Raw genomic sequence first — 25,295 nt, 5'->3', positions numbered from 1 at the left:
TTGTATATAATATACATGGCATTAAAATTGTGTAACCGTATATTATAAAACAAAATAAGGAAGTCAGTTTGGTGCAAATCATTTATTCCTCTGGGATCATATTTGTTCTTACATTTTGTAAAAAATAGTTAGCAATAAAAGCTAGGATAGGAGGCTGAAGTGAGGGGTAACAAATATTTCGCGTAACTGCATACAGTATATATACCATTCTTAGACACCAGAGTACGATGATGGGACCATTTCCACACAGAACAGTAACCTGAAACAACTTACTGTACAAATACAATGCTCACTTTGGCACAACCCTCTCTGTGATCAATTGACAGCACATTCAAATGATGGCACCTTACAACAATGCTTTAAAAAAAGACCAATTATTATGTGAGATGCGTAACTGGTGTAAAGATATGCTTCACAACCAGCCAGAGCTACGTATGGTTACATGATTCCTAATGACTAAACATGAAGCAAAACTTTGGAGTGTCGACTTTCTAAAAAAAGAAACGAAATGGACTCAATTGATCATATGGGCTAAGTGCAAAACGTTCAGTATGTGTCAAGCATTGGGAGCGCTGATCTAGGGGGGGCGGCGTAAGTGATATTGGTGGGTGGGTGGGGGGAGTATTTGTGACGCTGTACACTGGTGTCATGGGAGGTATTTGTTCAACAGCAAAGACTTTTGCTAAACCCATTAAAACAAGCTTGCAGCCCTCCTACAATACAGAAAAGGAGGCAGTCTCTTCAGCTGAGGTCAAACCGTGGCTTCTGGAAAACAAACAAATGAAAAAAAAAAAAAAAAGACAGACATGTTTAGCACACTTCTCGAAGGACCTTCTCGCCTTGGCCCTGCCCTTGATTCAGGTATAGGTTCAAGTTTAGATATGGGCCCCTCGTAGCTTGTCTCTTGGCTTGTAACGCGAGCAGGAGCGGAGGCATGCCGTGTGTCTAAGCGTTTTGCATCTCTTTGCCTATCTTGTAGCTGAGGATCTTGTTCCAGTCGATCTTGGTACGGGTGACGGGAAGCTGCCGACGTAAGGCCTTGAAGGTGGTGTCAGACATGGTCTGGTAGTTCTCACTGATGGCCGTCTGGAAAGCAAACGGCAGGGGAAAAATCACACTTCGCACATTATAGATTTGATCAGGTGCTATGTAAGAATTAATTTCATCCTCTATCAAGAGTAACATTCAATGGCAGTACTGTAAAACAATGACTAGCCAATCAAAATCAACTGGAAAACTAACCTGATAATCATTCTCAGCATTTTCAATGATTTTGACAAATTCCTTGGCAGTCTGTACCTCATTCTGTTGAAAAAAATAAAATAAACATCACTAAACCACAAAAGCACCAAATTAGCTCACTCATAAAGTTTTTTTTTAAAGGCATTTAATTTTTAAATTATGGTTTTATTTCATTTTGGTGATTTTGTTCAGAATTAAATGGATTTCCTGGGCAATTTCATATTTCTTTCCTCTCTTATTATCTTGTCAACAAAGAAAGGAAGCATGTGGCGCTAGTGCAACTAAATGAGAAACAAAAGGAATAAAACATCAGGTGTTTAACTGATGCTTTTTCTAATTTATCATTCTCGTGTTGCTATTGCGAGCATTCGGAAATTGAGATTTGCTGTGAAAGTTTGAGGCAGCAAGCTGTCTAAATGAATATTATATTCTGGCAAAACATTGACAATTAAAAGTCATTATAATTAATAGCAATGAGCTTAAGCAAAGATTCTTTTACAGATGCTTATTTTAATTGTACAGGCTTATACGCTACTATGAGTGTGACGATACACTTAGCTCACGAAACGAGACGATACACAATATTGGGTTCACGAGAACTAGACGATATTCCAACAAAAATTTTAAGGGAAATTATGCACTTGGCATTGAGAAAGGTCATGTGATCGAAACGTTTGCCATTAAAGCAGTGGTTTTATTTTCCTCATTGATAAGAGTGTACTGGCTTTTTCTGAATCATTTCCCTTAGGAGTTTTTTAGTCTAAGCACCATATATAAACAGTTATTAAGGAGCGTTGAGTATTTATCAACACACTTTTTAGGACACCTTCAAAAACTAAATATATGACTGCAAGTCACAAAATGCAAAACAATGCAGGTGCACATAGGTTTATAGGTGATTTACGTTACACATTCGGTGAATGACGCATGCTGCGTTCCCAGATAAACGTTAAAGGCAACCTAAACTCACGGAACACGCAGAGAGTGGAACAATTCGCAATGAAACAAAGCGTGTCAGACTTTTTATGCGTTTCCAAATGCACGTTATTGGAAACCCAAACAAACAGCAAAGTTTTGCCGCAGACTCAATGCTGATATCGTGAGACAGATTTTCACCTCGACGTTCGAGATCTCGTCACGCGGAGCCGGTAAGATTTTTTTTAAAGGTTTTTGAAGAAGTCGTTTCTGCTAAACAAGGACACATTTATTTAATCAAAAATACAGTAAAAACTGTATTATTGCAACATAATATTAGCTTAAAATGACTTTTCTATTTTAATATATTATGAAAATGCCATTTATTCCTGTGATGCCAAAGTCTTCAGTGTCACATGATCCTTCAGAAATCATTATAATATTTGCTGCTCAAGAAACATTTCTGATTATTTACAATGTTAAAAAAAGTTGTGCTGCTTAATTTTTTATAAAATTTATAACAAATTCTTTGGAAAAAAAAACAGCATTTATTTGAAATAAGAGCTAACTATGAAATCCAAGAACTCAACAAAGCTCAGAAAACAAACAGTATTAGCAGATGTACTAAAAATACTTAATCTATCAATACAGCACCACACCTATTGTCATTAGAAATATCATTCTTAGGGCAGCCGGCTGTTCCTTTATAAAGCAGGTTGTTTGTGTTGTACTGACTCATTAACAGGAAGTCTCGAGTTCAAGGACTCCGGTTCAAATAACTTACGTTGATGATCAGAGACTCTTGCACATCCTTGTGGCTGACCAGCTGCACGTTGCCATCCTCATAATAATGAACCTGGATCTTCAGCACTCCCACCACCTGAGCAGTGGGCTGAGAAATGGAGAACTTCCATTCCGATCGGCAGCGCCCGTTCCTGTGTGCAGAGAAATGGAGGAAGTTTAATGGTAATTAGTCTTACAGACAAGAAGAACAAAACTGATGGCATTTCTAGTTTGATTGTGCAAAGAAAGCAATGTTGCATGCAATCCTGTATAATTGTTCACAGGATTATTACTATACTAAAGACCATTCACTATTTAGTTCCTAGAAATCTGTTATGGATATGACATCTCAAAGAAAGATGTTCTTTTGTGCCGTTAAGCCACATGTTGTGCTGTCTGTACGTGTGAAAGACCAAAGCTAGTTTGTCAGTATAGGGTGTAGGTGAAATTTGCCATCTAGTGCACCTGTTCTCCATTCAAAAGACACATAATTGTATCTAGACACAGTAAGGTCATGATCTGGGTGGGGCAGAGCTCATTCCACACATCTTAAGATCATATATCATAATTGGAACAAAGCCGGTATCTGCATCAGGCACTGAGCCTCGTTCAGAGCAAAGAGTGAACAACTATTATGTTTTAACTCATTATGGGCCATTCAGACAGAATGTGTTTTTACTTTAGAATGCAGAGACGTGGGTTCCTAAACTTCTTTTAACTTGAGCGCCGTGTTTTTAAAACGCTGTGTTATGTGCGAGACGAATTTTTTTTCTGTTTGAACAGGCCCTTAAGAGTACCAATCAAAAGTCTAGACACGCCTATTCATTCTTTATTGAACCAACTTGACCTGGTGCTTTCTGGGAAATTCATTCATAATGCTGAGTTCACATCAAACGCCAATAGAGCGTCAAATTCACGTCTATCGCGTCTAGTTTGACGCTTGAACATTTTGAATGCATTCGTGCGTCCAAAGTGAAATGGACGCACGGAAAAAGCAAGCGTCTGAAGCGAAATTGACACTCGTCCGAGGCGAAATCTGCTTCTTGTGAGGGGGCAAGTGCTAGGCGGTGGTCTGTTTGCAAGAAAGGCCGCGAAATTTAAAAATACTACTGTTATTATGTCACGAAATGTAGTTTTAAGAGTTGTTCAGTTGAGAATGTAGTTGTTTAAAGCTGAAATCTGTGGTTTATTTATAAAGAGAGCACCTATTTAAAAAATTTTATCTGACGTTTTCGGAGTTGTTCACCGGGCGCTCAGCGCTTGTAACCCGCCTGGAACAGTCTTACCTCGGCTAGTCCTCCTGACGTTTGCCGCTGGTAAACGAGAAATGTTTAAATTCACAATCTATAGCTTCGGTTCTATTATATGAAACATATAAGTTAAAATACATTAATGACTCGTTATAACGTAGGTCAAACGACTTCTTTATTCAGAAATGTATGACTGCAAGTGTTCAGTGTCACATTCATAGTTAACATATACACGGGTTTCTGTGCAACGTCATCACGTAGATGCGCGCGCATCTAAGAGGCAGAAAGCAACAGTCTTTTCGGCTATATCTAGCAGAAGCAGAGATGACGCGGAGCTGTTGTGCTGTAAACTAACCTAAATGCATAGGGTATGTCATGTTTTTATGATTCGCAAACTTAGTTGGACAATTTCATACTAGTCAACTAACTAACTTTTTACATAATGTTATATTAATATGCAAATGAAACACAAGCAAACAGATTCAACTCTGAAATTGCAGTTTATTATTGAGTCAACAAGAATTTACAAACAATGCGAAATCTACGTTAATTACAATGTTCTTTTACAAAACTCGGCATAACATATAGCGGTCTTGCCTCTTGGATGCGCGCGTATCCGGTATTGTTTGTATACAAGAAACCTATGTATAGCTAGCTGAACAATGTCATTCCTTCTTTCACGCAGGCATTTAGTCAGATTACAAAATAATTTATCATTTTTAATCATTAATCATTTAATAATTTTTAAAATGACATTATAAACGGAAAAGCGGGCCTGCCCCCGTTTATCACGTCACTTCACCACGTGACAGCAGCAAGCAGGCTCCTGATTGGTTAACGCGGCGTGAAATGACCCCAAAGTTAAAACTTTTCAACTCGGGCGTCAGACGCAAATTCGCATCAAACATGTGAATGCACAAAACACCACTCGCGCGTATCGCGCCAGACGCTCAATTCGTGCGTCCAATTGTGCGAACTGGACGCGCGAATGAGGCGAATTCGCGTCCACCGCGCCGCGCTAAACGCCTCATTCACGCCACGTATTCATTCACGTTCATATATTCAACAGATATATTGGAGTACATGGATTGTATTTTGTCGCATTTTTATTAATCTTGATTTCTCACTCCATGTGCTTTTTCTGGGCAAGTCGGAGTGAGCTGCAGTGCTAATAGAGTCTCATGAACATGCATCATTTGGAATATAAAGCATGTTTCATGGGATCGGTCTGTGATACTTTCTTTTTCTTTTTTTTTCTTTTTTTAAGCTTGATGGTAGTCGCTATTCACTGCCATTATATAGACAAGCTTGAGTGGAACATAAAAAATAAAATAAAAATTATTCTCCTGTGGTCCGAAAAAGAAGTGCATACAGCATTAGAACAACACCAGGGTGAGTAAATGAGTAAATTGGGTGAACTAAACCATTAAAGCTCAAGTCATACTATTAAAAACAGGAAAACCGATAAAGAAATTACCAGAAATTTTTGGGCTGAAACTGATGACCCTCGATACAGGCAATGATGGTTTGCTGTCCATCAATGGTTTTCGCATAAACCTAAACGCAACAATACAAGAACTGTCAGCAAATGTGTCTTACAAACTGCTTTATTAAACAAGCTTTCCCTTTAACATAAACCAAAAATGAGATCTAGTGAACTCACAGTGCAGACTCCAGTGGGGTAATGGTTTTTGACATACGCCCTCAGAGCTTCGTCACAAGCATCTCTCCACGGCCTGAGGGCTGCCTCACCCTCATAAGACTGTAGGTCACTCGCCTCTTTCCTCAGCTGGTCAAACTTGAACGACTGTTTCTTACGAGGGTCAAAGAATCGCCCGTGGCCAAGGTCTCCATGCTCTGTGATCAAAACCTGCAATTTGGAAGCAGTTTAAGTACAATTTAATACAATCTTCAGTTTAAAATACACACTTTTTTTCCTACTGTAGATTTAAAGGGATAGTTCACCCAAAAATGAAAATCATTAATGAGAGAATTTCCCTTTTTGGGTGAACTATCCCTTTAAGGGTTTTGACTAGCAGCAGATTGCATTTACAAAGTAACACACTAAAGGCAGCCAGAGAGTCAAAACGTGTGTACTTTCCGCTTGTCCAAAATAAAAAATTAATTTAAAAACCTGCTGAATTTTGAGTGCGAATCACAGTTGATTTTTTTTATTAAAATTTAAATACCATTAGTCGTTTTCTTTATCAACAGAAAATGGTCACAACCCATTTTATTCCAGTAACGTGATGTATTTTAGTGAACCAGGATATTCATTGATAAAAATTAACAAAACGTATGGCAGTACCAATTTTATTAATTGATATACTGGATAGTTAGTGACAATCCATATTTCATTCGTCTTAAATATGAGTTTGATAAAAAATGGCTAAAAGATATTTGGCTATTGGTTAAAATTAAGGTGACCGTCTTAGTAATTTCATGCACATTTTTGACAAGCAAAGACAAACATCATAATGTGCATTGGTGAATCGTGCACAAAATGACCAGGAATGTGTGTTAAAGGGATAGTTCACACAAAAATGTAAATTCTCTCATCATTTATTCACCCCAATGCCATCCATGATGTATATGACTTGATTTCTTCAGATAAACACAGATTTTTGGGAAAATAATCCATAGTAAAATAAGTGTGAACATTTTTTAATATGAAAAACCACACAGAGTTTGTGATGGCGCTAGGGCTGCATAACGATTAATCGCAACTAATCGTTTGCAGAATAAAAGTTTTTTTTACATCATATATGTGTGTGTATTGTGTATAATAATTATGTATTTATAAATACACACACATGCATGTATATATTTAAAAAAATATTTACATGTTTATTATATAAATTTTTATATTTAAATATAATTTATATTATATATAATTATAAATACTTTTTCTTAAAATTATACATGCATGTTTGTGTATTTATATATACATAATTATTATACACAGTACACACACACACATATATGTTGTAAACAAAAACTTTTATTCTGCAAACGATTAGTTGCGATTAATCGTTATGCAGCCCTAGATGGCACCACTTCTCACACAGGCTTTATAACACTTTATATTTTTGGTATTTTTCTTAAAACACCTATTGTTTCGCATCAGAAGACATTTGATCCATCCACTGAGGTCGTATGGGTTATCGTTACAATCGCTGTTTGTGGTTTTTCAAGCTACAAAACAAGCAGCAGCCCTTCAATGGCATTACATGGACTCGCAAAGATGGATTATAAAAAATTAAATAAAAAATCCTATACTTTGGGGATGGCATGAGAATGAGTAAATGATGAGAGAATTTTCATTTTTGGTTGAACCATCCTTTAAAGAAAGTAAATAGGGCCCATTTCACTTCCTGGTGAACGTTAGGTGAACGCTAATCACCTGATCTTCACTTCCATCAAGTTTAGCAGGGGTGAACTGATCCATGTTGTACTGGGCAAAGGCACTGTCACAAACAGAAAACAATGTTTAGTATCATATTTAAAATTTGCAACATTAACAGATAATCTCTGATTAATGATTCACAAAATGTTATCAAGGACTTTTGATAAAGCCACTGAGCTAAATATATCACTTCTCCATAGTTATATTCATATTGTGAAGGGGATTCTGAACTGAAAGAGACACTGAAAACTGGTTGTGCATAAATGGCCTCTGTTGGACAGAATGTAGACTCCATTTTATAGTATCATAATAGTACAATAAAGACAGGCTACTCACTGAGCCGCCCCTTCCCTGAGCAGATTGTCATTATTGAGCAGTAGCCGCACATCTGAAACCAAAGAAAAGGCATCATGTGGTATCATGTGAACATTATGATGTCTGCAAGTCACATTGCGACTTAAATTTATAGTATTTATAATGTAATTCCTCCTAACATGTACTACTGTTCAAAAAATGTTTCTTGAGCAGAAAAACGCATATAAGAATGATTTCTTAAGGATCACGTGACACTGAAAACTGGATTAATGATGCTGAAAATTCAGTTTAGCATCACAGGAATAAAACACATTTGAAAATACACTACAATAGAAAACTTTTAAATTGTTATAACAATCTTGCTGAGCAAAAGAGACTTATTTTTCAAAAACATAAAAAAAAATCTCAAGATCTTAAAATGAAGGTGGTACAAAATTTGCCAGGTGTGCTTCTTTGTCTTTATGATATCTGTATATATTTTCATGAACGTTTTACCATTGAAGACTTCATTGAACTCTCCAGGGGGAGCATGGATGACAAAATTGGCAGCAATGCGGACCTGTGGAAAAAGAAAAGAAAACTTATGAAGAAAGTGCGAGCGCTGCAAAGTGCATACACATGCAAAATTCATGTCAAGTGTTTATTCAAACCCTAAGCTTCCAGAAATGCCTACAACCTTAAAAGAAAGAAAAAAAGAAAGAAAAAAAACGTCACTTTCGAGAATAGTTGGGGTGTTATGCATATGCAAACATTTCCATAGACTCGAAGAGCCACAAACAACTCGTATCAGCTAAATGAAGCGGGTATCTCTGCACTTCCTTTGAAAACAGGTCAAACGGTGCCTAAGTAACACACTGTGCCCACATCGGGTCACTCCTTAGAAGGCGGCAGGGTTGAGGCTTTTCTTAGCAGTGCACATGTAAGCATTATGGGCCAGACAGTGACACCGAGTCCTGCTCGGACTCCCATTCTGGACTCATTCCAGTGGAAACCACTACAGGCCAGGGTCTGTCTTCACTGACAAACCTAACAGACTAACAAACAAATACTGTAAAAAAACACACCAGTTGAGTATATTTTGTCCCCAATTAACTGAGAAAAATACATTTGATATGTTATTTGGAAATGCAATGGTTCAAATCCAAATTGTAAGAATGATTAAACGCATGCAAACCATCTAATGAAGAAAATATGTCAACTTACAAATCGTATAATAACTTTCAATTCTATTGAAAGTGTAGAAGTTATCTAGGATGCCTAAAAAAAAGTTGTTTCTCCAAAACATTCCTTGCATCAAAGCTAAAATATGTGCAACAAAATCGTGCCTAATCTTGACGTTTTTCTGATGGTTGTCTAAATTGGATCCTGGGATGTTCTCTTGCATGACAGCATTTCTAAAACCTAAATTTGATCTGTATGTAGAAATAAAGCACACATGCACATTTTCTGACAAAAATAATTTGGTGTTTATGGTTTTGTTGTCCAATCACATACTCAAAAAGGTTAACCTTTATTACTGATAGGCGCTGAGGTAAATTAATGCATTATTGTAGATGAGTTAATAACTGGCCCACACAATATACAGAATGAATGAATTAATGAAGTATTTAAATAGCGCTTTATTATGTACTATTGTACACCCAAAGTGCTTTACAATCATATCAGCCTCAGATTTCTGCAGAATTTAATTCCTGTCATTAATGAAAATCTACAAATTACTCATAAACATAGAAAAACAGACTGTTTTCCACTGGTATACTGCAATAAAGTTTGTTGTTTGTGGTTGAATTCTCCATCTTGCTCACACTTTTAGTTGGAAGAAGCAATCTGCTCAATTCCCGTACAACTGCTTTAATAACAAACATTTTAAAGGGATAGTTCACCCAAAACATGAAAATTCTGTCATTAATTTCTCACCTTCATGTCGTTTCAAACCCGTAAGACTTTTGTTCATCTTCTGAACACAAATGAAGATCTTTTTGATCTGAGAGCTTTCTGTCCCTTTATAGACATCTAGGCTACATAACTACCACTTTGACACAAAAAGTTCATAAAGAGATCTTAAAAATGATATGAATTCAGCAGTTTAGTCAATTTTCTGAAAAGACTTGATTGCTAGATATAATAACCAATTTTAGGCTATTATTCACATATAAACATTGATCAGCAAACAGAAGCTCAACCGAACCTGCTTGATGCACAGGAATGAACCTCATTGGTTCTCGCACGTGAAGCGATCATGATTCAGCTTCCTTTTAAAACAACTAGCCTAATGTGTGAGTTGATGAAAGTTTATATGTGAATAAAAGCCTAAATTCAATCTGTTAATCATATAATGCAACCGAGTCTCTTCAGAAAATTTGGACTAAACCTCATTTAACAATCTCTTTATGAACCTGTTGAAGCGTCAACGTGGTAGTTGCCTAGCTGTCAATGGAGGAGGGACAGAAAGCTCTCAGATTTCCTTAAAAAGATCTTCATTTGTGTTCAGAATATGACCTAAAGTGTTAGGAACAACATGAGAGTGAATAATTAATGACATCATTTTCATTTTGGGGTGAACTATCTCTTTAAGATTTCAAAGCATACTAAAATAGTGTGTTAAACATTATTATCCTATAGTATCTAAAAAACAAACAAAAAACATTATTTTCATCTTTTTTTGTACATAAAAAAAACTGTGGGAACTCTCAGGGATGTTAAACAACATATCAGGGGTATCTAAATATCACATCTACGCTACTCAATCTTCAGCAGTTTGCAGCTGCAACAAGCTTTCCACATCTAAGCATTTCTGAAATGCTTCTCTCATCCTTCAACTGGCCTCAACACGACTGCTTATCATTTGCAGAGGTGGAGGGGCGAGTTCGCACATAAGAACAGCCCGTGACTCGCGTCGGCTCGGTGGCAGAGGGAGAGCGCGTGAGACCGGAAGAGCCGCGCGCATGTAAGAGCATGCAGGCAGAAAGAGGGCTGGGTCGCCAACACTCAGCTGAGAATACAAACAAGACCAGAGCTGAGGTTGCGCCCCTGTTTCAGTGCAAGGAAAGAACTTCCCCTTGGCCTCAGTCAGCACATAAATCCAAAACGGCAAATGAAATGAAGCCATTTATATATGTGATACGATTAGAAACAAATACACATAGGCTATATAGCAACAGTGATCTAAAATAAGTTTGTTATACGACACTCGACTGTCATAAAATGTTAAGTTATATGACAGAGAATAAAAAGTGCATTACTGTAAATATACATGTTGGTATATACAACATTTAAATAGTTAATCCTGATGAAGTTATGTTTCCCCTTATTTAGATACCTCAGCAGTCAGCCTCTAACGTTACTAATAGTCCGTAAACTCAACAATACTTGCAATGTTTATCTGAAACCGCTACTATTATCTAGTAGAATACATTTTCAACAAGTAAAAAATCATATTAATCGCTAATCTCAGTCACCATCTACACAGTCTAGCGTCTCTGAGAATGCGATCTTCGATTAGATCGAGTTTCAGTTAGCCTGCTAGCTTCCTTAGCACACTCTTCATCGCGGATTTTATAGACTTTAAAACATCTAATGTGCATAATAACCTATATGACATGTTCATGAGAGTATAAAATGTGTACACATACTAATAACAGACAATGGAAGATAAATCAGGGAGCCTGAATAGATTATCATATACCTTCTCCTCGTCGGAAAGCTGTTCCTCAAAGTCCGCCATCTTGGCTCAATTGGACCTGCCCTGTCAAAGTGCACCACGGGAAAACAATCGTAAACATGACAAAAGAGTTAAAAATGCATATTTACCTACTCAATGTTATGTTTAGATATTGAAGTTTGTTTATTGCACTCTGTGTGTCACTTTAATGAAAGCTTTAATGAAAAATATATTAGCATAACCGGTTTAGTAGAAATGTCTTATTCTATTTAATTTTTTTATAATGTTTTGATTCAGTAAAGACTAAAAAAGTTGTTTTAACCATTGCATTCATGTTTTAAGCGAAATAGCCCTTTACAGTATTATCCAATCATATAACCTGTAGAATATTACTTTTGTTTCATTTTTTTCTTTAGACTGTTTTACTGTTTGTGCTCTTCAATTTCCATTAATGTCTGTTGTTCTCAGTACCAAATAGTTTTAAAAAAAGCTGGAAATACCCAAATAAACAAGTTTAAAAGAAATAAACACGTCTTGTTTCTATAATTATGATGATATACCAAATGATTAATTAATTAATTAATTTGTACTGAGGTGCTAGTATCTTACCTTGCTTTAATTGTTCATATTTAATAATGTCTAAATGTCCATTATATATTGCTCTGCTCAATACAAATTGTATCAAGCCATATTTGGTTATGCATACACTATATGCCTACTGGAATATAAGTTTCCCTGAATTGACGGAAATGAAGACGCCTAGTTTCTAAAATCAAGATCTACCAATCTTGATTGAGTTTTGAATTAAATAGCCCCATCCAGGTTATTAACTATCCATGAAAATGGTCTCATGGATGTTATGTAACGCCACTGTTTTAGGGAGTGTCACAAAAGAGTGTTTCTCATTAAGGAATTTTATTTACACCTATATTGACCAGTAAATGCGAAATATAAGCTAAAAAAAGTGTCTCTCTTCGATGGTTAATGGAGTGGTTCCTTTTTTTTTTTAGCAGTCAAGGTCTTTATTTAAATATTGAAGAAAATATCAATGCTCCTTAATGCGGTCATTTGTTGATGTACCCTGCTTGGTCACCGTTTGACTGCATACAGTCAGTTTCGATTCCGGAATCGCCTAGACCAGACAACATCCAAAACATAAACTACTGACATTTATAAACAACAGCACAATGCCTTCGCTCAGGACATCATACGAAGTAGGGCTTGATTTTCTCGAGTTTCTGGGGCAGAGGATCTCGAAAACAGACATAAACGAACTTCGGGATATTTACAACTTTGAGTTTAAAAGGTTTGCAACAGTGACTCAGAGTCAACAGTTCAATGTCTGACTCATCTATTTTATGCGATTAATTCATGTCGAGTTTAGCTTTATTTTGTCTTTGTAATAAGTGTGTTTTGTATATAATCGTTTCGTTTGTGTATGATATTACTATCCTGTGTCAGCAGCACCCAGCATGTCTTTTTTTTACATAATAGCAATAGCCTTGTTTTTCCAGGCTGAACTCAGTTGCATGTGATTGTTTGTTTTTCAGGGATGGAAGAAAAGAACCCTCATTTTCCAATGTGATCAATGCCTTAACATTTTTCCACAAAGCTACTACAGGGCATGGGAAAGTTAAGTTTCACGGAAAACCAAAGGTGAGAACTTGAATGATCATATTTTGTGTCTTTGGGTCCATTTCTGTACGCTTTGAGATCTTCTAGTGTACTCATAAATGTGAAAAACTACTTAACTTCAGCATCAAGCCATTTCAATTAGATTTTTAAGCAAAGAAGATAAATCATTGTGTTTTCATCTCTCTTCTCTTCTCCTCCTGCCAGATGCGCGTGTACTACTGCGATCAGTGGAAGTCCTTCACACAGCAGAACACCAACATGTCAGCCACAGATTCTGTCCCAGCATCCTCTTCCTCATCTCCTCCGACCACTAAGCCCGTCCTGACCCCTAAAAAGAAGCTCGCTTCAGAAATCCTCAACAAACTCAGAGTGAAACGGTGATCATCAGAGATATAACTATGTATTTACTTTAAATATATCATTAATAGTGTGAAGGTAATCACAGGCTTCCCTTCTCAATGGCACATTTTCCTTTTGAAACTCATTGTCAGATGTGTCTTTGTTTTAGAGCTGAGCTCATCAAAGACAAAGGAGGTGTTGAAATAACCTCTGACCCCAAGGCCACCAAAGGGAAGGTTATGTTCATCATCAAGGAGCTAGAGAAGCTGTCCGTGGTGAAGTTTCACATCGCAAACCGGGGCGAGAGCTGCGTCTACTTCACTTACTACACAGCCTTGCACAAGATGCGCTGCTTTACTCTCGTGGATAAGAGGAGAGTGAACCGTGTTTCTCCTCTTCTCCTCTGTCCAGGTGAGAAAAAACATTAAGACCATAATCTAATAGATAGATAGATAGATAGATAGATAGATAGATAGATAGATAGATAGATAGATAGATAGATAGATAAATAAGCAAATTATAATATTTTTAGGTAGTCAGATCCTCACAAAAATGTCACATTAATGTCTTCCTGCTAGGTGAGAGTTATGTTGTTGAAGTGCATTACAACGTCCACCATCACGGACACTTTCCAGCTACCATGTACTTTGAGTTCTGCCCAGAGGCGGATCCTCCAGGTCTTGCTAAGCCCTTCTGCATAGTCCGGGAACTGGAGGCAGTGGTTCAGACTGGACTAGCTGAAACATTGGGCCCAGAGAGCCCATATAACCCCAAACAGAACAGACGACTCCGCTCGGTGAACAGGATTGTGGAAGAAGGGATCCCACCTGAGAGGTTAGATCTATCTATCTATCTATCTATCTATCTATCTATCTATCTATCTATCTATCTATCTATCTATCTATCTATCTATCTATCTATCTATCTATCTATCTATCTGTCTGTCTGTTTTCTATGTATCCGTCTATATGTGTATCTATCTATCTATCTATCTATCTATCTATCTATCTATCTATCTATCTATCTATCTATCTATCTATCTATCTATCTATCTGTCTGTCTGTCTGTCTGTCTGTCTGTCTCTCTATCTGTCTGTCTGTCTATATGTCTGTCTATCTATCTGTCTTCTATGTATCCGTCTATATATGTGTCTGTCTGCCCATCTATCTATCTATCTATCTATCTATCTATCTATCTATCTATCTATCTATCTATCTATCTATCTATCTATCTATCTATCTATCTATCTATCTATCTATCTATCTATCTATCTATCTATCTATTCATCTGTCTCTAGCATGTCTGTATTCTATGTCTCTATATGTGTCTGTCTGTCATTTATCTTTTCTATCTACCTTTTAGCATACTAGCAGCTCACTTCCTAGAATGGTAAGCAGATTCTGTGTTGTTGAATCACTCTTCTTCCCATTCTATTTTTATAGTTTCATCAAACATGATCTGGTGATTATGGTGAAGTTGAATACGTATAGGTACCCAGCCTACTTGAAGGAGTTGGCCAAACACAAGCTGGAGGACTCCGAGCGCCTATCACCCTCAGTAAGACAGCAACTTCCCAGAGTGAGGCAAGCATGGACTCTTTAAGAACAACGAGATTTTGTTGAAAACACAGCTCTCTCTCTTTCTGAGTGTGCATTGGTCTTATCTGTATGTTCTCAGGCGAGTGCTGGACACTGCGCTTTGCATGAAGAACTACAATGAGCGCTTTCACCTCCTTCTATACCTGGAAGAGATTCAGATGGAGGTGGACATCAGGAAGTATGATCTCTCTGGCAAGACCATGACCCTCGACAAAGAAAACAAAAGGTTGCTCATTCTCAAAGTGAGTGAGAAGCAAAATGATCACCAAATGTGTTCTTGTTTATGTCATGTTACTACAGATATCATGATGTCAATCACAATCTTTTTTTATGATTACTTGATCTCTTTAACTCAGGTACCAGGGGTGGCAGAGAACAGACCGTCCGTACTGCGAGGAGATAAACTGAACGCGTGTGTGTCAAATGACAAGAACCAGCCCGTCACAGTCTATGAAGGATATGTCCACCGTGTAGAACTTGAGAGAGTTAAACTCGGCTTCTCAAAAAAGTAAGAAATATGTACTATTACATGTACTATTAAAATACATAGCTTCTATAGATAGTAAGTATATTTTTAATGCACTGGTATTATGAATATTTTAATTAATAATTATTTAATAAAATATTTAATTACTAAATAGTTAGACTAAATTACTAAATAAATCTCAGATCAATTGTATACATACACTAGTGTTCATAAGTTTGGGGTCAGTGAGATTTTTTTTTTATTAAAGAATTGAGTACTTTTTAACAAGACTGCGTTAAATTGATGAAAAGTCACAGTAAAGACTTACATTGCTATAATACAAAAAAACAATTTCAATAAATGCTGTTCTTTTGAACTTTTCAGTTTTCAATATTGATATTAGTGAGAAATGTTTCTTGAGCAGCAAAACAGCATATTAGAATGATTTCTGAAGGATCATGGGACACTGATGCTGAAAATTCAGCTTTTGTCATCGCAGGAATAAATTGCCAGTAAATAAATAAATAAAAAAGTAAATATGATAATATTATATTATTAAATATAATATTTCTTTCAACAGTTTTTCAAACTTGACAGACACTAATAGCCTTCATTAAGTCTTAAATAATAATAGCTTTCATTTAAACCATGAACTTACATTTCTAAATTACAAAATAGTTAACAAATCCTTAGCTAGAATGTTAAAAAAAATTAATAGATAAAACCCTGGTATTAGGGTCTTATCTTATCTGAGCTGTAAAAAGTTATTCCTTTTTGGTTTTGTGTTTGTAGGCTTCTCCAGAAGTTTGTCAACAACATGAAGTTTGATGTGGAGTTCAACATCAATCGCTTCCCCTTGAATCTTCAGCACAGGGCGGTGGAGCTCGCTGCCAAGCACAAACTGGGCGATGTGTTGTTCCCCTCTGATAAGGGCATTGGAGACACTGCACTACCAAACCTCAGGTCTGCACACGTACAGCTACCGTACATCCGCACGTGTGTTAGGAATTTCCTCATTGATGATGTCAATAAGATAGGAACACAAACAAAATGTAACTGAGCTATATATATATATATATATATATATATATATATATATATATATATATATATATATGTCAAATATAAAAAATAGTGGTCTCAGACTTTTGGCCCCCACTGTATGTGTGTGTGTATTTTTTATTTTATTTTTCTCATTAAATCTAATTGTGTTCATCCTCCAGGATGTTCAACAAAGATTTAGAGAACAACCCTGAGCAGAAGGCGGCAGTGCAACACATCCTGTCAGGCACATCCAAACCGGCACCTTACTTGATCTTTGGACCCCCGGGTACAGGAAAAACTGTCACAGTAGTGGAAGCCATAAAGCAGGTAAAGGCATTCATTAGGACTACTTCATGTGTTTATTGCAGTGTTAAACATCTATGTTGACTCATGACTGTGTTTGTTTGTTGCATCAGGTGAATAAGTCAGAAGCCACGACCCATATTCTGGCCTGTGCTCCCTCAAACAGTGCCTCTGACCTCCTGTGTGAGAGGCTATTAGGATATGTGGACGCTCATCGCCTCTACCGACTTTATGCCCCCAGTAGAGACCCGCGCACTGTACCGCAGAAACTGCTGGTAAGACATATGCACGGGGCAAGTCCGGAATGCCATACTACCATTCTTTTTGAAGGATGTATGTATCATGTGCACAAATGTTCTATACACATGGAATATGCAGATGGCAACTAAAGTACACTGCAGAATACAATGCAGTGCAGTTTGTTTCAGGATTGACAAATGTTCATATTAATAATATTATTATTAAAAAAAGATGAAATATATATATATATACATACAATATATATATATTTTATCATTCGTTACTATATATAGTTTCATATATATACTGTAGTTAGGGAAATATTTTATATATATTAAAATTACTAAAATTATTAAATTATTAAAAATTATTAATTTTTAACATATTAAAAATGTTTATAAATATGTTATGTGAATTAATATATATATTTATAATACTCTAACCTATAATATTTAACTATATACTATTTAAATACTATTTACATATATATATATATATATATATATATATATATATATATATATATATATATATATATATAAATAAAATGTGTGAAATATTTATATTAATAAATATATGTCATATTTATCATCCTAACCTATAATATTTACCTTAAAAAAAAAACAGATGAATTCCTAGATGTATTCCTAAATATCCATTCCTACAGAAACACAGTAACTGGAATAAAGATCAGGACAGCTTCCTGCTCCCATCTCAAAAGGCTTTGATGAACTACACTGTCATTGTGGTTACACTGGTCACCGCTGGAAGGTACTGTCACAGTCCTATCATATATTCATATTCATATCATATTCTCTGTCACGTTACCTTGTGCTAGCTAGGATGTTCTGCTGTGATGACTAAAAATTAATATCTATTTGTGTGGTCTTCAGGCTCGTGTCAGCAGGTTTTGCTAAGGGTCACTTCACACACATTTTCATAGATGAGGCTGGACAAGCCGTGGAGCCTGAGTGTATCATCGGAATTGCGGGTAAAGGAGGAAGGGTTGGGAGAGGAGAATGAGAACATGAATTCGAACACAATCAGATAAACAGATTGTTTATTCCTACATTGCTTTTGCTCTTTGTGCCCAAGGTTTGCTCTACCCTGGGGAGGGCCAGCTGGTTTTGGCCGGAGACCCGCAGCAGTTGGGCCCTGTTTTGAGATCTCCACTGGCACAACTACACGGACTGGGTACTCAAAATATTTTTCATGATTTCCTTATATTTTTGCATTGGTTGTTTCTTCTTTAACTCCAGTCCTAACAGATATGGTTTGATATTAAACAGGTCAGTCCCTCCTGGAGAGGCTAATGAAACAGAACACTCTCTATCAGAAGAACCAGGATGGTCATTCTGGATATGACAGCCGCTTCGTCACCAAACTTCTCCGCAACTACAGGTACCGATGGGCTATTTTTTCCTCTCATCATAATGGTGACGGATGACTTATAGTTGAGTTATTCTCACCCCATCCCAGGTCTCATCCCGCCATCCTCAAGGTCCCCAACGAGCTCTTCTATGAGAATGAGCTGCAGGTGTTTGCTAACCAGATGGAGCGTGAGGCCTTCTGTCGCTGGAAGCATCTCCCTAAAGAGGTACCAGACCACTGTACAAAAGCTCTTTTGAGTTTTTTTGTCTGACAAAGATGCAAGAAGCGAATTAATGTGTTGGGCTCTCCCACAAGCACTCGTTTAGGGTAATGATATTTTGGAGCTATGTTTTGTAAAACTGTTTTTATTGCATTTTCTTGAACACTTACACAACAATGTCTGTAACAACACATATAATGTACAAAAACAAAACAAACAAACAAACACCAGGGCTCATATTACATGAAAAGTGCAATAGCATAAACCAACATTGGATAATAAAGTATGTACTTTGGAAGTCAGAGTTAACAATACACTGCAATCAATAATAGCCACAGATAAGAAAAATAAATAGGGTTAGACCAAATATTTTCAAATGAATATAATACCTAATCAAGCATTTAGTTCCTCCTCTATTATATTGTTCATATCCCCTTGCTCAATAAATAATAAAAAGGGACTCCAAATCCTCCAATCCAAATTGGTCTTCTTTACCCTTAAGAATAGGTTATCTTTTCCACTGCAATTTATGAAGATATTTCTCTTAACCATCGAGTTATAGTAGGCCTTTCTATCTTTTTCCAATAAATGGGGATGAGCCGTTTGGAATGTAGAATACACGTCTATCAATACTTCAGTGTCCTTTTTAATTTTCCAGTTATATGGATGAATACCAATAATGAAAAGCCCATGATCCAGTGGCAATCTCACTGAGACTATATGCCATATCATATTAATAATTAATAATTTCTTTCCAAAACTCTTTTATTTGATCACATTCACACATACAATGAATTAATGTGCCTTTTGCACTGTTACATTTAAAACGAGTATCTGGTATGTTGCTCTAAATTTTGTTTAGTTTTACCAGAGTTATATTGGAGCTATATCTATAATATTTTTATCTAGAGCCCAAAGTGCTTCATTCAAGCCCTTTCTGCTCCATACGTGTTGCTTCTCTCTTTCCCTCACTAAAATAGTAAAGCGCTACATTAAGCAGAAACACTGCAGAAAACGAGAATGCAGCTAGTACAATTTTTTTATCTGTCATACAGATGACTCTGTATGATGAGACAAGTTAATGTGTGAAGTCTTTTTTTTTATACATTTAGCATTATTTATCAGCATATGAAGAGGATTTCATAATAAGCAATGTTAGAATTTGGAAAATTATTTAGAGATGGCAAGGACAAAAAAACATTTAAATTACTAGTTAACTTTTTTTTGTCCTCATGATGAGAGTTTTGATTATTAGATTATGTACATTGTTTGTTTTAGTATTTTATTGCTTTGAGCAAAATATAAAAATGGTCCACACTTTTCTTTAGAGGGAAATCCTGCACCCCCTGTATGTTTTCTCAGTCCCAAGGCCTTTTTTGTGCCATATACACGTAGGTGTCTAAATGTAAAATAAATCAATAAAAATAGCCTGTTAAAACATCTGATCTAACTTTTTTTATATTCAAATCCAATTGGGAGAAATATATACTTTTTTGGATACATTTTCACTGTTTTGATTTTTTTTACAAAGTATTACGGCTGCCTCGATGCAAATGTATAACCGTTCCAAAAAAGAATTGTGTGGACCTCAGATGGGAAGGAAATATAGACACCGGACCTCTTGGAACTTTAATTGAATACCCCTGGTGTAGAACATTTTAATAATCTAAAGAACCCTTTTCCACTTTAAAAAACCTTTAGTGCAATGGGAAGGTTCCATGGATGTTAAAGGTTCTTCATGGAACCATAAATGCCAACATTAAATTCTAATTCAAATTCAAATTCAATTCAACAAACAACCTTTATTTTTTAGAGTGGTGTTGAGTTATCTATGTGTTAGAGTATGTGTCACTATTCAGCGGTGCGTGTCCCGTACAACGACCTAACTCACTGCTTAGGCACCATAGTATGATGCATTGTTGTTTAAACTAATTACGGTAGCTAGTCACGACTCACGACTGTTTACCGAAACCGGTCACACCTCTGTCGTCTGAACCACATTAGTTCAACAATATAGGACAATCAATAAAGGGATAGTTCACCCAAAAATGTAAATTCTGTCATCATTTACTCACCCTTATGTTGTGCCATACCTGAACACAAAAGAAGATATTTTGAAGAATGTTGGTAATCAAAGAGTTGACGGTAGCCATTGACTTTTATAGTAAGAAAAAAAAATACTACGGAAAGTCAATGGCTACCATCAAATGTTAACAACATTCTTCAAAATATATTATTTTTTCATTTTCGTTTCGCAAGTAATGTATTTAATATTATTATAGTTGATTTCCATACACAGCAGAAAGCCAGTATTGTTTTTAATCACGTTAACATGCAGTATTTGGCATACACTTTACTCCTGTATACATGCGCTACATTCACTCTCCACGTAATTACATTTTTCTGACATGCTGCTTTTTAGCTTATTATATTAGCTTGCTTATTGTGCCCAAGAGCAGTTTGTGATGCTGTTTGCGTATGTTTGTTGGAACTATGGCTCTTTTGGGAGATGCAGATAAGATTTTTAAAAAAAGGTGAAAATAGGAAGCTGCAAATATTGTACAATAAATGAATAAAGCACTTTTCTTGTTTCTGTGATGAACAGGGATTTCCTGTTGTGTTTCATGGAGTGATGGGGAAAGATGAAAGAGAGGCCAACAGTCCTTCATTCTTCAACGTGACCGAGATCGAGGTCATCGTCAGCTACCTCAACAAGCTCATGGAAACGCAGGGCAAGAAGGGCCTGCCAAAACTCAGCGCCAATGACATTGGTATTATCGCTCCTTACAGGAAACAGGCAAGACTGAGAAAGTACTGTGTTGTAAAATTAGCTTAGAATAAAATGTAGGATTTGAAATCAAAATACTTTTTGACAAAAGGTTTTTCATTTATTTAAGGTGGAAAAAATTCGGAAAGCTCTGAACACTGTGACGGAGTTACACAAGTGGAAAGAAATCAAGGTTGGCATTTGCCTTTTTTAAAAAAAAATTATTGCCTCTCTGAACTCAGAATCAGTGATTTCTGCTGCTTGATTATTTGACTTTTGCAGGTGGGGTCAGTGGAAGAGTTTCAGGGTCAAGAGAGAAAAGTCATCATAGTTTCTACTGTCCGTAGTAGCGTCAACTATGTCAAGATGGACCAAGACTTCAACATTGGCTTCCTCTCAAATGAGAAGGTGTATATACTTAATTTCTATTGGATAAGTAGCCATTTTTACTGCACTAAATCAATTATATATACATATACACACAACCATACAAAAGTTTGGTTTTGAAAGAGTCTCTTATACGCTCACTATTAATTGATCAAAGGGCTGCAATTAATTGATCAAAAATACAATAATAGAGTAATATTGTGAAATATTATTACAATTTAAAATGAAAGTTTTTTTATTCTTAATACATTTAAAATGTAATTTATTCTTGTGGCGACAAAGCTGAATTTTCCAGTGTTCAGTGTCACATGATCCTTCAGAAATCATTCTTACATGCTGATTAGCTGTTCAAGAAACATTTATTATTATTTTGAAAAGGTTTTTATTGTCACTTTTGATCAATTTCATGCATCCTTGCTGAATAAAAGTATTACCTTCGTTCTAAAAAATAAAAACAAGCTTACTAACCCCAAACTTTTGAACAGTAGTGTATATAGAGCTAAACAAGAGCTACTGGTTGGCATTTGTGGAATCTAATACCGGTTGTTTTACTGTAGCTGTAAAAGTTAGAAAGTTTATCACAGAAGCTTGTATGTTTCTGACCATCTGTTTGGACTTAGTTTAGAGAAATTATGCCATCCTGTAGTAAACCCTTTCTGTTGCCCACAGAGGTTTAATGTGGCCATGACGAGAGCCAAAGCCCTGCTCATTGTGGTGGGAAACCCAGTTATCCTAAGCAAGGATCCTACTTGGCAGAGGTAAGACCCTAGTTATGGTAACCCGATGGCAACTAGTCCCAATCTTTAAAGCAGAGCTATGCAGTTTCGCAATTTCTTCGCTGTATTCCCGCTTTTTGCTCGCAGGTTTCTCTATAGAGCTCCCCCTACAGCTTCGGAATAGATATTTGACAACACTGTCGTAAAAACTCGTTGGCGACTCTCAGATACCAGATTCTAGTAGATCAACGACATCAAAGCAGACGGGACATTCTTTAAAACGTCTTCTTCATTCGCGTTCGAACAGCGTGAGGGAGCGCAATAATAATTACGGATTTTTTTGCCGTAAAGCAATTCTTTACATCGCGAGACCTGATATCACGTGATACTTCCTGATGCGGAAGGGGCCCGCCGGCCCAAAGTTGCAAGGGCGATTTTTCCACTCACAGGCACCAGGGGGAAGCGAGACAGCCACAATTCAACCCGAAATAAGTCATAACCAATCCAATGACTCCGAAGCTTTTCAGTTAAGGTAAATTAAGCTAAAAAAAAAAACCCTGCATACTTCCCCTTTAATGGCATGCCCGCATATAATTTGCAGACCATTTTGAAGCAGGTAGCACTCCATGCAAAATGAGCAAACAGCAAGCTTCAATCTGATTGGCTGTCAGTATCGTTTATACCATGCCATATTAGCATTTCTTGTGCAAAACATCATATCATTAATTACTCACCCTCATGTTGTTCCAAACCCGTAAGACTTTCGTTCATCTTCGGAACACAAATGAAGATCTTTTTGATGAAATCTGAGAGCTTTCTGTCCCTCCATTGACAGCTATGCAACTGACACTTTGACGCTTCAAAAAATTAATAAAGAGATCGTAAAACTAATCCATATGAATTGAGCGGTTTAGTCCAAATTATCTGAAGAGACTTGATTGGGTGAGTAATTAATGACATAATTTTCATTTCGGGGTGAACTAACCCTTTAACTGATCATCTGTTCCACACTGTGTGCATTTATTTGTGTAGGTTTATCCGGTACTGTGAGCTTGAGCAGGGCAACACTGGCTTTGACTACAAAGATGCTGAAGGAGAGGAGGATGTGGTCAGCCGTCTGGCATCTTTAAAAATCAGCTCTGAAGGTACGCAGCCTTACATAACACATCCAGACCCGAAGTGAGTGTATTGTGTGCTCGTATGACTCATTGCGTGTTCATGTCTAGATATGGACGAGAGTCCACTACAGCAGCACGTGCACCCGGAGTGGAGAGCTGAACAATGAGGACCAGATTCACAACAATCAAATGAGACCATCAGTTTACATCTCGAGAAAATGAGAAATCACTTTTTTATAAAAAAAAAAGTAAAGCAGTATTGATTTGTCACATGAATGTTGATAGCAGCCAGTAAAACAATGCATATGACTGATTCATTTCATAATTCACCAAATAGTCAATATATATATATATACTACTGAGTTAATTCTGGAGATTTTAGCACTTATGCAAACTGGTGTAGATCAAAGATCAGTCGCAATATCACTTTTACTAATCAACGCTCTTTATTAATACTTAATTTCTTTCATTCAAACTGATTTTTTTTTCCCAACAATGCACATTTACTCATTTCAAATTCATTGAAACAGTGTTTCCAGCAAGTACATTTTTAAAATGGCTATTAAAAACAATTTCAACCAGTTCTGAAATGTATGTCAATATGTAATTGCAAATTATGGCAATATATATCTTGAACTTTTTTATTTTTAGAGAAACTTTTTGTTTAAAGAAATGGGTTTTATATCATGGCATTAATACTATTTTCTGGAATGCATGACTTTATGGCTGCTATTTTGTTGTGGTATTGTTTTGTATGTCTTATGATTGTACTGAAAAGGCAGAAAATACTTGGCAAATAACAGTAAATTACCCAACATTTGTAAGCTGGACTACTTTTCATTGCATGTCATTTCACACAAAAGAAGAAAAAGAGTGCACCATTATTTTGTTTCGAAAAAATAGTTTATTAACATAAGTTGGTTTCACTTCATTCAAACAATTACTACTAGTCCGGTTTACAAAGCATTGTTACTATGAGCGTTCATCAAAATCTGGATTAATAAATCAAGTTGAATACTTCCAGAGAAAAGGAGACCATATGAACACAGCAGGTTGATCTCAGAGGCCAGTGTACTAAGACTGGTTGCTGTTGCTGTAATCTTTTCCTCATGTTCACAAAGATCATGGGTCTATCATCACACCTGCATCGAGGATTTCATCAAGGACTCCACAAATTAGTACATAAAAGAAAGATAAAGAACAAGTTCCTCCTTTATTTGTGAGTAGTGTGTAGTTTGTACGTAGTCTAATGGGATGTTCCTTGTGCATTCAGTGCATTGCAGTCAGTATTTCAATAATGCCCTGTTTAATAAATTAAAATCCAAGGTATAGTGTTCCATGCGTTCAAAAATTATACAGATGGTTATTATTTTAACGATCTGTGTGCTTCTGATGGACCTAAACATAAAAGAGATCAAATTTTCTCAGTCTTTTCGGATGAACCTCACAAAGAAATGCCTGGGTCATATTTCACCTTAAAATAAACCATATATAAATGTATATAATTAATATATATTAT

The 25,295-nt window shown here is 36.3% G+C and overlaps 2 protein-coding genes across 4 annotated transcripts; one reads left to right on the top strand and one right to left on the bottom strand.

Annotated features, from left to right (window-relative positions):
• Window positions 1-601: 601 nt before the first annotated feature.
• capza1a (capping actin protein of muscle Z-line subunit alpha 1a) lies at window positions 602-12,449 on the bottom strand. The gene is made up of 10 exons (XM_079628376.1): window positions 12,182-12,449; window positions 11,597-11,656; window positions 8,407-8,470; window positions 7,933-7,984; window positions 7,594-7,657; window positions 5,854-6,060; window positions 5,668-5,747; window positions 2,942-3,092; window positions 1,243-1,305; window positions 602-1,086 (listed from the first exon to the last, which is right to left on the bottom strand). The coding sequence occupies exons 2-10, from the start codon at window positions 11,633-11,635 to the stop codon at window positions 946-948; spliced, it is 861 nt and encodes a 286-aa protein (XP_079484502.1). The 5' UTR covers window positions 11,636-11,656; window positions 12,182-12,449; the 3' UTR covers window positions 602-945.
• A 206-nt stretch (window positions 12,450-12,655) lies between these two features.
• On the top strand, window positions 12,656-24,620 carry mov10a (Mov10 RNA helicase a). Of its 3 annotated transcripts, none has more exons than XM_079627379.1 (22): window positions 12,656-12,878; window positions 13,123-13,228; window positions 13,412-13,584; window positions 13,716-13,957; window positions 14,125-14,380; window positions 14,989-15,129; window positions 15,224-15,386; window positions 15,501-15,652; window positions 16,403-16,573; window positions 16,834-16,981; window positions 17,071-17,232; window positions 17,865-17,968; window positions 18,091-18,188; window positions 18,293-18,391; window positions 18,487-18,598; window positions 18,677-18,794; window positions 21,394-21,585; window positions 21,686-21,748; window positions 21,838-21,963; window positions 22,612-22,700; window positions 23,691-23,803; window positions 23,885-24,620. In XM_079627379.1, exons 1-22 carry the CDS (start codon window positions 12,760-12,762, stop codon window positions 23,941-23,943), a joined length of 3,006 nt encoding a protein of 1,001 aa, XP_079483505.1. In that variant the 5' UTR covers window positions 12,656-12,759; the 3' UTR covers window positions 23,944-24,620. The 3 variants fall into 3 exon arrangements, 2 of the variants coding, with proteins under 2 accessions (XP_079483505.1, XP_079483506.1); XM_079627380.1 differs by having other exon boundaries at window positions 12,675-12,786; XR_013799456.1 differs by lacking the exons at window positions 23,691-23,803; window positions 23,885-24,620 and adding an exon at window positions 22,806-22,906 and having other exon boundaries at window positions 12,658-12,878; window positions 22,612-22,763.
• The last annotated feature ends 675 nt before the right edge of the window (window positions 24,621-25,295 follow it).

The sequence above is a fragment of the Phoxinus phoxinus genome, assembly GCF_949152265.1.
Source record: "Phoxinus phoxinus genome assembly, chromosome: 11".
NCBI lineage: Eukaryota > Metazoa > Chordata > Actinopteri > Cypriniformes > Leuciscidae > Phoxinus > Phoxinus phoxinus.
This window is presented reverse-complemented; position numbering and strand designations above follow the sequence as displayed.